We start from the raw sequence: 12,230 nt of genomic DNA on the forward strand, positions 1-12,230 counted from the left end.
CCTGCAGTGATGCCATATCGTCTGTATTACTGTAGTTTAGAAATAACTCAGTATGTGACAGAGTAATTTCCTTCATCATCCTGTTATTCTTTAGGAACATCTTAAGTATTGCTGGTGTTTTGGTCTTCCATATTGTCAGGGGCGGGAGGAAACTTCATAAAAGATTGCAGGCAGTGAAGCTGCTACCACTCCATAGGTGCCAAAAAGTGTACAGTGAGACTTAATGGGTCGGAACAGGACAGTTTGCTACAGTACAGCAGATTGTGTATGGCAACAGCATAGTTGTGCTGGTTTCCCTCGCCAGGTCCCAAAGACAGCATAATGCACCCAGGTAGATGCTGCACAGGCTGTAGGTTGTACTGCAAAGAGGAACTTGGGCCCAGGGGTACTTTTTGAGTAAGCAACAAGCAAAACATTGTAGCAAATAATCCAGTTCCCTTCTCCAGGAGGGAGTAGTTACATGGTGGTCAGCCTGTGGTTCTGGTGACCTATTTAGGTACCTGACTAACTGCAGAAACTGTTTAGTAGTCTTAGCAAGAATTACAGGAATGCTCAGAGCTTATGATTAATTACCTCTCCTAAGACATAATTTTAGAATAATCTTGTTAAGCTCTACAAAGAACCCTATTGAAATTTTATTTGAAATTACATTGTAATAGATAATTTTGGAGAGAGCTGACACATTTATATTGTCTTCCTATGCACAAAAGCATTTCTCTATTTAGATTGTCTTATGTATATTTTTCTTACAGCATGTATGTGTGTGTGTATACACACTTACAAATATAGTAAAACTTTATAATTTACTGCATGTAGATGTTGACTACTTTTGCTAGATTTATCCCTAAGCATGTTTTATATTTCATTACTATTGTAAATATTATCTTTTGATTATTTAAATATTTTAACTGTTGCTAATGTACAGAAATACTGTTGGGTTTTGTTTATTGATCTTGTATGGAACCATCTTGCTAAACCCTTTTTAAATTCTATGTGTAGATTCTTTTAGGTTTCTGTACAGTACAATAGGGATGAGGGGCTCCAACTCTTTGCAGTCAACACATACTGCTCTCTCTGCCTCAGAAACAAAGGGATTGATAAGACCTACCTGAGGGTAGGCAGCTGAAACAGGTGGCATAAAATCAGAACTCAAATCCTAGTTCTTTTGATTCCACATATTGTCATATATAATCGAACATAAACTTTTCTGCACATTTAAAAAGATTTGTAAAATGAAAACAGATACTATATTTATTTTTTAAAATCTGTATAAGTGAACCTATGTAGTTGAAAACCGCATCATTCAAGGATCAACTATATATATACAATTTTCTTTCAATAATGACCATTCTATTTCTTTTCAGTTGCATATACATTTATCTTACTAAACTGTAAATAAAAGAGAAAGATTTATTTCTTACATTGTGTCAGATATTCCTTAAACATTATTTTAAGAAACTACAATGATCCTGTAAGGTAAATATTCCTTTTTTTTTAGCAGATGATGAAAAGACAGGCACTGGGAGGTGAAATGGCTTGTTCAAAGGCATGAAAGAGTCAAGATGCAAAGCACATCCCCTCTGATTTTTTTTTTTTTTTTCATTCTTTTTTTCTTTTTTTTTGAACCTCTGTAACTTTGACAATCAGCAGTTAGTCCTCATTCACACTATCTAGATTTTTTTAAGTGGTGGTAGTTAAATAGATAACGAATATATAAGTCTTCTTTGATGAAGCCTCATTACATTTTCTGAGACAACTGCACACAGCTAGATGCAGTATGAGACATTCCTTATTTTTTTGGCCCAGACAGCTTTGTTGAGCCCAGTGTCAGTGCATGCATACGGAGTTCTCATCTCCTTCGTGGCATATTTCCAGATCTCTTTGAGTGCCAGAGGGACTTCTTTCTTTCTTTTTGGCTGCACTGGGTCTTTGCTACTGTGTGCAGGCTTCAGGGCAACTCTAGTTGTGGTGTGTGGGCTTCTCACTGCTGTGGCTTCTCTGATTGCAGAGCCTGGGCTCTGGGTACCTGGGCTTAGCTGCCCACAGCATATGGGGTCCTCCCGGAGCAAGAATTGAACCCTGTGTCTCCTGCATTGGCACATAAATTCTCAACCACTGGACTACCAGGGAAGCCCCCACAGGTGCTTCTTGAAACCTGCTCCATTGATATGTTTGTGGGTGTTGATGGTGTCATCTCTGATCCCCATCTCATTGATGGCAGAGTGCCCCTTCTCGCCACCCTCTGCAGGAGCGATTCTGCCAAGCCCTTGTTGGAAAGGAAACACATGCCCCCTGATTTTCAAAGGCTGATGTTTGCATTTATACCATACTGCTTCCAGATTCAAAGGAAAAAGATTAAACAGATTTTTTTTAATAGCTATAAAATAAATAGGAATTTCATGATAACCTTTAAAAATATAATTCTTTTAATGTGGGACAGTTTTTGATGACAGTGTTTCTGCTTTTAGGTGGAAGAAAGAAAAAGAACAGTAGACGAGCCACTGAAAGTAAGAGAACACGTAGTTTAAAAAGTCAGCCTGTAACTCCTGAAAAGCATCGGTCTAGGAAAAAACAGGTACTTGTTTATTTTAGTTTAATAATGCTTAATGTATATTAAAGTCATAAGGAGTAATTGTGATTATTTCACATTATTTCTGTTCAACTCTAAAAAAATCTTGAGAATAAAATGTTTCCTCTTTGCCATCTTAGATAAGTTGATCAAAATGCCTGTTCAGAGTTCACTCACATTTTAAAGATAATCTTGGGTATTAATGACATTTATTTAGAATTATCCATCCTACAGTCCATTCATCAGATGTAGGGTAAAACTTAAATCCACATGATAAACTTATTTTCATATCTTCCTAACATAGGTTCAGTTTAAGTTTTTTGTGTGCTTTAAAAAAGGAGATACCATTTGATATAGAATTTTTCTATTCAGAAAGCTGAGTCAGTTTTAGGGTTCACTCATTTGTTTTTTCTCTCAGTGATTATAGTCCTGTGCTATCTCTAGTTGCTGAAATCATTGTTTACTGTATTTTATCTGGTTTTCTAGTTGTTTACAGTAAGATGAGTAAGTTATTTAAGATGATTTTCTTTTTTGATAAGCTATTTGCAAATGGTTCATTGTTGATATCCTGGGGTAGGATCAAGTCCTGGACTCTCCAGGTTGGTCTAAAATCCAGAAGTCTCTACCTTATATATTTATCTTTCCCTGTGGTTCTTCTGGTAACAGTTCTAAATGGAATTATAGGTGTTACTTAGAGATATACATCAAGAAAACAGTTTCTCTTTTTCTTATATTTGAAACAACATGTGGGATATCAACTGCACAATTAAATATAGGTGATATTGTCTATCACTATTTATTATGCCAAAAATTCTGTGTCTGGTTTTATTTTTAGCTTTCTACTGTTGGCGTTTTGGTGGGATAACTTATTAGATGAGCGACCAGTTTTATTTTATTTTGCATTGAGATTTGGATTCTTTAAAAATTTTGATTGCAGTAGTCTTGGACAGTTTCTTTCTCCTGCATTTGTATGTTAAACAAAGGTATATTTGCCTGCCTTATCACAATTTAGAAAGAGGCCTTCCTTTGTAAATTTATTCAGAAGAAAAGTAAGTGGCTTTCAACAATAAAGACTTTTTCCCCATGGATGGTATGTAATGGGAATTATTATACGGTATTTTTAAATTATAAATGATATCACTGTTTAATATACATCATCTGTTTTATTTTAAAAACATGTCTACACTACATTGAGCACCAACATGCAGGTATGACCAGGAGACAAACCCACAGTCCTGTCTCAGCAGGCAGTGCGTTCAGTCTGTGTCTTGAGGTCGACTATTATTTTTCACAGTAAGAGAAAAAAGATAGGAAAGATGAAAAGAACGTTATTCCCTACTCCTGTTGAGAAATCTGAATGATGAACTGGAAGGATATTTCAGTTCATAAAGCTCTTCCAAAGCCCCTTCTCTCAATCAGTTGATGTTTAAATATGGACCCTGGGGTGGTAGACCAGTTGGACTTGAGCAGCACAAGGGCACACTGTTTAAAGTAACATCCACATGTTACTGCAAACGGTGGGAGGAATGGACTGTGCTTTCAGACTGATAGTTTCCTCTTTCCTGTTTTATGAACCCATAAACTTTAGAGGATATCAAAACTGCATTACCACAATCGTGACACAGCATCTGCTCAGTATAAAAACTTTGTTTAGGGGGAAAAATCCAGTTGGCCCTTGGGAAAAAATGTCCTGCGTTGGATGGTGCCAATACATAATACTCAGTTGTGAACCCACAAGAATATGTGCTTTATAATGAAGACTAGAAATCAGGTCTCTAAATCCAGCTGCTTTTTTAAAATTAGTATTTTATATGATTATGTTTGCCTCCCATATCTTTTCTCTGAGGCAGAAAGGAAACGGGTAGAAAGCTGGTAGGTTCTATTCTCAGAGACACACAAGGTTTCTTTCTGTTTGGGGACTACTATGGTTCTCAGTTTCTAGAAAAGTTGAGCCTCTGGCAGCTTCCTCAGCATCATGGTCTGAGATCTCCATATTCCTGAACAAAGCCAATCTGAAGGTTTTGTGTCATGGGAGAGAGAGGTCACCACTTTAGCTCTGGCTTTCTCTCATCTGAGAGAAATAAAGGGGGTAGGTAGGAGCAGACCTTTGAGTCATCAGGTCATCACTGGAGAATACGGTAGAGCAAGCCTATAGCTTGCCTAGTGGCCTTGTAAAAAACAATCCCTTCTCCAAAGTATAGACTTACTATTTATCAGATAAAATAGATGCTTTTGAAATGATTTACATGGACCAGTGGAAGATAGTTGCTCATTACATATTTCAAAGTTTCCATTTTTGACTTGATTATTCACACCAAATCAGGCTTTAAAAATAGACCAAACTAGGCTAGAATGCATACATTTCAACAGATAAGAAAGTGCAAAATGCCTGTGCCATTTGCTGACATAGCACTAGATCCAAGGACTCTGTTGGTGTAAATAAACGATACCATTTTTAAAGCATTGGGGTTTTTTTCTAAAAGGCATTAAAAATGATACGCAATTTAAAAATATAAGTTGTATAACTTTTTAGCCTTAAGGAAAGAAAAGATTGGTGCATTTTAATTTGTCCTATGCTGTCTATATCTTGAGTTATGGGCATGGCTGGGTTTAATTTTATTTTTCTCAAGAAAAGCAAAAGACAAAAAGAGAATAGTACCAAGGGCACAGTTGTTGCTTTTGTCCTGAAATACATTATCTTAAACTCTTAGTTAACCAAGTGTCATTATGAAGAGAATCTAGTATAATAGGTCACCTGTATAAAATAAAGAAATGAAAGAATTTAAAGCAAAAAAGTAGACTTATAAAATTGTGCTATCCTTGTATTTTCTTTCTAATCTTAACACTGATAAGTCCATTGTGTCACTTATTCAGTTCCATGTATGAACAATAGAGGTTGACCTCTTTAAGTTTTCTAAACTTTTATTTTTGTTTTTGGCTACGCTGTGTGGCTTGCATGATCCTAGTTCCCCAACCAGGGATGGAAGAGTATAGTTTCTTTTTGCTTTATGATTACTGATATATTCCATATGGTGTTTTTTAAGACTTTTTCCTCTTTAAATCATAGATGAAATTAAGCAAGGACTGTATAAAAAGGCATTCAGATCAAACAATATAAGCCATAATCATGCAGTAACAATAATATATCAAGTTACAGTTGCTCATTTTCAATAGAAGAAAAAAAAATTAAATGTTTAATGTTAAACATTGTGGTTTTCAATTAACTTTTACTGACAGAATTATAACTTCTAGATCAGAGGTTGACAAACTTTCTATAAAGGGCTAAGCAGTGAGCCATATACAGTTTCTGTCGCATATTCTTTTTATTGGAAACAACTTTTTAAAATGTAAAAACCATTGTTTAGCTCCGGTGCTGTACAGGGGGCAGTAGCCTGCCTAACCCTTGCTGTATATGATCTACTGGAAATACCATTTAAACTTTGGTTGCACTCAGGAACCTAGTATTCAAGCAGAGAATGTTATTTCTTCAGAGAAACAGGCTTTTGTATTTTATCAGATATCATCTGTGCTCTGTATTAAATATTACTGAGATTAAAACAAGGAAACAGTGCCATGTATATGCTGCTGCTGCTGCTGCTGCTGCTGCTAAGTCGTTTCAGTCGCGTCCGATTCTGTGCTACCCCATAGACGGCAGCCCACTAGGCTCCTCTGTCCCTGGGATTCTCCAGGCAAGAGTACTGGAGTGGGTTGCCATTGCCTACTCTGGCTATGTATATGAGATTTGCATAAATCAAAGGCTACTTTTTAAAACAGAATAAATGTATGGCAACTTCTTATACAACAAAAATTTTTAACTTGAAGGACCATAAAATTGATAGGTTTTCTTAAAGGGATTCTAAATGGCTCCTGAAATTTCATGTAAAATTTTATGTATCTTCACTTGTCTGCAAAATGGATCCATAGCCTTTATCACATTCTCAGAAGATTTATGTGAACCCAGAGATTAATCAGTAAGTACATTCCTCTCCCCTTTAAACTCCTTACTGCACACATGCAGAATTTATATCTCCTTTGGTTTTGTGTCAGTTAGTAATGAGCAGTGTGGTGAGGCTTTTAGGTGTGGTGACTGGTGAGGGAAGTGGGCTGGCTTGACAGGACAGGTCATAGGACAGATGTTGGTCTTTGTCTAGAGGGTGAGTAGTCTTACACTTGTAGGCAGCACCATTGCTGATAGGTGACAGCTCAAACTTCTGCAGGAGGTATAATGATACTACTCACTGTCAGTTTGATGGCATTGAGTCGTACACAAGATAATTTTGATCTCATGTTTGTCTACAAGCACCTTGAGTTTCTTTTTGGTGTGTCAGACAGTTGAGCTGGATTCTTTTTTTTTTTCCTCTTTTTTAATTGCCATCTTGTTACTGTTCAGTCATTAAGTCATGTCCAGCTCTTTGTGACCCCATGCACTGCAGCACACCAGTCTTCCTGGCCTTCACTGTCTCCTGGAGTTTGCGCAAACCATGTCCATTGAGTCAGTGATGCCATCCAACCATCTCATCCTCTTGTCGTCCCCTTCTCCTCCTGCCTTCAGTCTTTCCCAGCATCAAGGTCTTTTCCAAATGAGTCAGCTCCTGGCATCAAGTGGCCAAAGTTTTGAAGCTTTGGCATCAGTCCAATATTCCAATGAATATTCAGTTGCCATCTTAGCCATTTTAAAGTGTATAGTTCAGTGTCATTAAACACCTCCTGTGCTACCATTACCACCATTCATCCACAGAGCTCTTTTTATCTTACAAAACTGAAACTCGGTAACCATTAAACAGTAATGTCTCATTCACCCCGCCCCCACAAGCATCTGGCAACCAACTTTCTACTTTCTCTCAATTTGACTATTGTAGGTACCTCATATAAGTGGAAATCTACAGTATTTTTTCTTTTGTATTTGACTTCTTGCACTTAGCATAATGTCCTCATTTACCTTGAGGACAGGATCATTTCCCTTGTAGTATGTGTCAGAATCTTCCTTTTTTAAGGCTGATGATATTGTATTTATATACCACTTTTTGTCTGTTATGTGTAATACTGCTGTCAACAGGAGTGTGCAAATTTTCAAGTCTCTGCACTCAGTTCTTTTGGCTGTATACAAAAGAATATAGAATTCTACTCACAGGTAGAGTTGTTGGGTCACATGATGCTTTTAATTTTTGAGGAACCACCACACTATTTTCCCTAGCAGTCACACAAGTTTTCGTTCCCACCAACAGCACATAAGAGTCCCAGTTTCTCCACATCCTCACCAGCACGTGTTATTTTCTGTGTTTGGTTGTTTGTTTCATGGTGTACCTCCTAATGGGTTTGAGGCAATAATCTTCTAGGGTTTTGGATTTGCTTTTCCGTAATGAGTAAGTGACATTGAGCATGTTTTCAAGTGCTTATTGGGTATTTATATATCTCTTTTGGAGAATTGTCTACTCAAGACCTTTATTCATTTTAAAAATGTATTTGTAGTAAAACATAGCATAAAATTTGTCACCTTAATTGTTTTTTAAGTGTATGATTCACTGGCATTAAATGCGTTCACACTGTCGTACAGCAGCCTCCAGAGCTTTTTCATCTTGCGAAATTGAAACACGGTGCTCATTAGACAGCCCCCTATTTCCCTTCCCCCCGGTTCCTGGCAACCGTCATTCTACTTTCTGTTTCTGGGAATCTGACTACTGTAGATATCTCACGTAAGTGAAATCATTCAGTATTTGCCCTTTCATGACTGATGATGGATGAATTTTTAAACCAAATGTGAGTCAGCTGGGGAAATCATTCGTAGTTCAGAAACAGTAAATAATCATTCAGATGACCCTACGTACTGCTTCTCAGCATGTCGGCAGAAGGAATAGTTAGTTGGTCACCTCTAGCAAATGCCAGGTATCAGTAATTTTTTCTATGTATAATACAGAATTTGATTTTTAAAATTTTTCAATCATTTTCTCCAAAAACAAAATAGTGTATCTTTAATTAGTTTGTGTTAGTTGAGTTCTCAGAAGTCTGTTGGAGAAAGTGAGAAGATTTTTAGTTTTGTGTGTGTGTGTCTACCTTGCCCAACATAGAACAGGGTTTTCACTGAGTTCATTAGGGAAGAATTAAATATTCATAAGTTCTATTTGGTATTATATGAATCCTACACATCTCTAAGGCTTCCCAGGTGGGCACTAGTGGTAAAGAACTCACCTGCTGGTGCTGTAGACACAGGAGACTCGGGTTCAGTCCCTGGGTTGGAAAGATCCCCTGGAGGAAGAAAGAATACTGGAGGGACAAATACTCCAGTATTCTTGCCTGGAGAATTCCATGGGCAGAGGAGCCTGGCCGTCTGCAGTCCATGGGGTCGCAAAGAGTTGGACATGACTGAGCACGCATGAGAGAGAGGAAGAGGGTGAGAGACACATCGCTAACCTATTAACAGCTATAGAATTTTAAGAGACATTATGGGCTTAAGTCAGACAAATTGGGTTTGTATTTAGTTCTCACACCTTATAGTTGTCTGATTTGGGGCAGCAGAGCCATAGTCAGATCAGATCAGATCAGTCGCTCAGTCGTGTCCGACTCGTTACTACCCCATGAATCGCAGCACGCCAGGCCTCCCTGTCCATCACCAACTCCCGGAGTTCACTCAGACTCACGTCCATCGAGTCAGTGATGCCATCCAGCCATCTCATCCTCTGTCGTCCCCTTCTCCTCTTGCCCCCAATCCCTCCCAGCATCAGGATCTTTTCCAATGAGTCAACTCTTCGCATGAGGTGGCCAAAGTACTGGAGTTTCAGCTTGAGCATCATTCCTTCCAAAGAAATCCCAGGGCTGATCTCCTTTAGAATGGACTGGTTGAATCTCCTTGCAGTCCAAGGGATTCTCAAGAGTCTTCTCCAACACCACAGTTCAAAAGCATCAATTCTTCGGCGCTCAGCCTTCTTCACAGTCCAACTCTCACATCCATACATGACCACAGGAAAAACCATAGCCTTGACTAGATGAACGTTTGTTGACAAAGTAATGTCTCTGCTTTTGAATATGCTATCTAGGTTGGTCATAACTTTCCTTCCAAGGAGTAAGCGTCTTTTAATTTCATGAATGCAGTCACCATCTGCAGTGATTTTGGAGCCCAGAAAAATAAAGTCTGACACTGTTTCCCCATCTATTTCCCATGAAGTGATGGGACCGGATGCCATGATCTTCATTTTCTGAATGTTGAGCTTTAAGCCAACTTTTTCACTCTCCACTTTCACCTTCATCAAGAGGCTTTTTAGTTCCTCTTCACTTTCTGCCATAAGGGTGGTGTCATCTGCATATCCGAGGTTATTGATATTTCTCCCTCCAGTCTTGATTCCAACTTGTGCTTCTTCCAGCCCAGCATTTCTCATGATGTACTCTGCATATAAGTTAAATAAACAGGGTGACAACATACAGCCTTGACGAACTCCTTTTCCTATTTGGAACCAGTCTGTTGTTCCATGTCCAGTTCTGACTGTCGCTTCCTGACCTGCATACAACTCAAGAGGCAGATCAGGTGGTCTGGTATTCCCATCTCTTTCAGAATTTTCCACAGTTTATTGTGAAGAGTCATAGTGTGTCATGCAAAATGAACAGTAATGTAGTCAGGACCCTTGATAATATTACCACAACAAGGTCTTACAGAAATCTAAGATATGTTCACAGAATTTCTTCCACCATTAAGAAATTGTAACATATTGGTTTTTTAAAAATTTGTATTTAGATATGTTAAAGAATTGTTTCTGTGAATAACTGTTCTACTTTTTATCCACTTTTGACAGAGGTTAGCTAGACTTACTGTGATGATCATTTCACAATATGTATGATACTGGATCAGTATGTTGTCCACCTGAAACTAATGCTATTTGTCAAGAACTGGTTCTGTGATTAACTATCCTACTTTTCATCAAAAGGCATGGCTTTGGGAAGAAGACAAGAATCTGAGGTCTGGTGTGAGGAAATATGGAGAGGGAAATTGGTCTAAAATACTATCACATTATGAATTCAACAACCGGACAAGCGTCATGTTGAAAGACAGATGGAGGACTATGAAGAAGCTAAAACTGATCTGTTCGGACAGTGAAGACTGAGAGTGTTTGCAGAGCTTGCTGAGATGACAGTTTAACACTCTAATCACTGCATGTTGTTTGAAAGTTGGTCAAAATTCTGTTTAAAGCATTACAGTATTTTTTCTGTGGCACAGTTACTCAATATGAGGATTTGTGCTGTAAGAGCATTACCATGATTGTATTCTTTAAGAATCTTTTTCCTTTGATTAAAAAAATAAATTTTTTTGAACCCTAGTGCTTTCAATCCTCCTACCTCCAAACCCTATTCCAATAAAAAAGTGAAAGCCTGATTAGAGGAAAAATATACTGCTGTTAACCTGCTGTATATGTGTGGGCTGACTTCAACTCTGTGACACATATAAAAGTGAAGTTTCTAAATCAGTGAATAAGAGGCCTTTGACATAAAGCATAATGATTTATGACCTTAATCCGTTAATTACTAACACATTTGCTTATGAATGATAAATGTACAAAGTAATCTATGAGATATACTTAAATTTTCCTTTTAAGTAGTTTCATATAAAGGAAAAAACTTGAAAATGTAATACCCATAGGACAAAGTTTATGCTATTACCAAGAATAGCTTGTTTTATTTAGGTACATTTGACTTTGGTTCTGGTGTTAAAACTTTGACAGAGATAGTTTAAGTAAAGCTTCTTTATAACCTGGTGCCATAAATATAAGTTTCTCTGATATTTTCATTTAATTAGATAAATATCGGGCCTAAATGGCATTCTGTAAATGTTTAAATTGGCTTTAAACATAATCATTCTAATGTCTGTGATAAATAGTAAATAAACAAGATCCTGCACACCTTATTAGACAACTTTTGAGTGTTTACCAACATGTTCTTTAGAGAATTTTGTCAAAAACTAGAATTATTTAGCATTTTGAGTTATGTATGTTTTATTAACAAGTATGTGAAAATGCTTAAGTATTTATACAAAAAATTAAGTGATTATTTTGTCATTTGTTTTTCTTATTAAAGTTTTATACATTACTTTCTCATTGTTCCTGAGTTTGTTGTCTATATGTATAATAAATTAAAACGTGGATAATGTTTCCTGGTTCTGTCTGTCCTGCTACAGTACCGGTTACCGTCATCGTGTTTACTGCAGACATTTTGATGATTAGTGCCAAAGCTGATGGCTTTTATTTATGAGCCAAAATAGACCAGTTTGTCAGCCTCTTTCCAGACACCCTAAATCATCAAATCTAAACTGACAGGAACTGTAAGATGCTCAGTTATTTCATGTGCCACTAAAAAAGATCACTATGAATTATGCTATAATGTGGTGCTTTCTTACTTAGAATTTTATTTTTAATTAAAGAACTGTTACAGATTTATGTAAGCACAGATTTTTATTATATAACTTGTGGACCCATAGAAAAGTGAAATAAATTGGGTTATTGTATTCCTAAATGCTTCCTCATTTTTATCTGAATATTTTTAATTTTTAAACTGAAATTTATTCAGACATCTAGACTCACATACAGTTGTAAGAAATAATAGGTCCTTGTACACCTGCTCCAGCTTCCCCCAGTGTCAGTTAAATCACAGTAAGTCACCATCAGATTATTGATATAAATCT

The 12,230-nt window shown here is 37.1% G+C and overlaps 1 protein-coding gene across 2 annotated transcripts in view; it reads left to right on the forward strand.

Annotated features, from left to right (window-relative positions):
- TERF1 (telomeric repeat binding factor 1) overlaps positions 1–11,698 on the forward strand; it is a 43,605-nt gene extending 31,907 nt beyond the window's left edge. For both annotated transcript variants that reach the window (XM_055546261.1, XM_055546262.1), the window contains 2 exons: positions 2,469–2,575; positions 10,483–11,698. In XM_055546261.1, the coding sequence (XP_055402236.1) occupies positions 2,469–2,575; positions 10,483–10,659 (284 nt within the window). In that variant the 3' untranslated portion in view covers positions 10,660–11,698. The remainder of the gene's footprint in view (positions 1–2,468; positions 2,576–10,482) is intronic.
- Positions 11,699–12,230: the final 532 nt, after the last annotated feature.

This window comes from Bubalus kerabau, chromosome 14 (assembly GCF_029407905.1).
Source record: "Bubalus kerabau isolate K-KA32 ecotype Philippines breed swamp buffalo chromosome 14, PCC_UOA_SB_1v2, whole genome shotgun sequence".
Taxonomy (NCBI): Eukaryota; Metazoa; Chordata; class Mammalia; order Artiodactyla; family Bovidae; genus Bubalus; species Bubalus kerabau.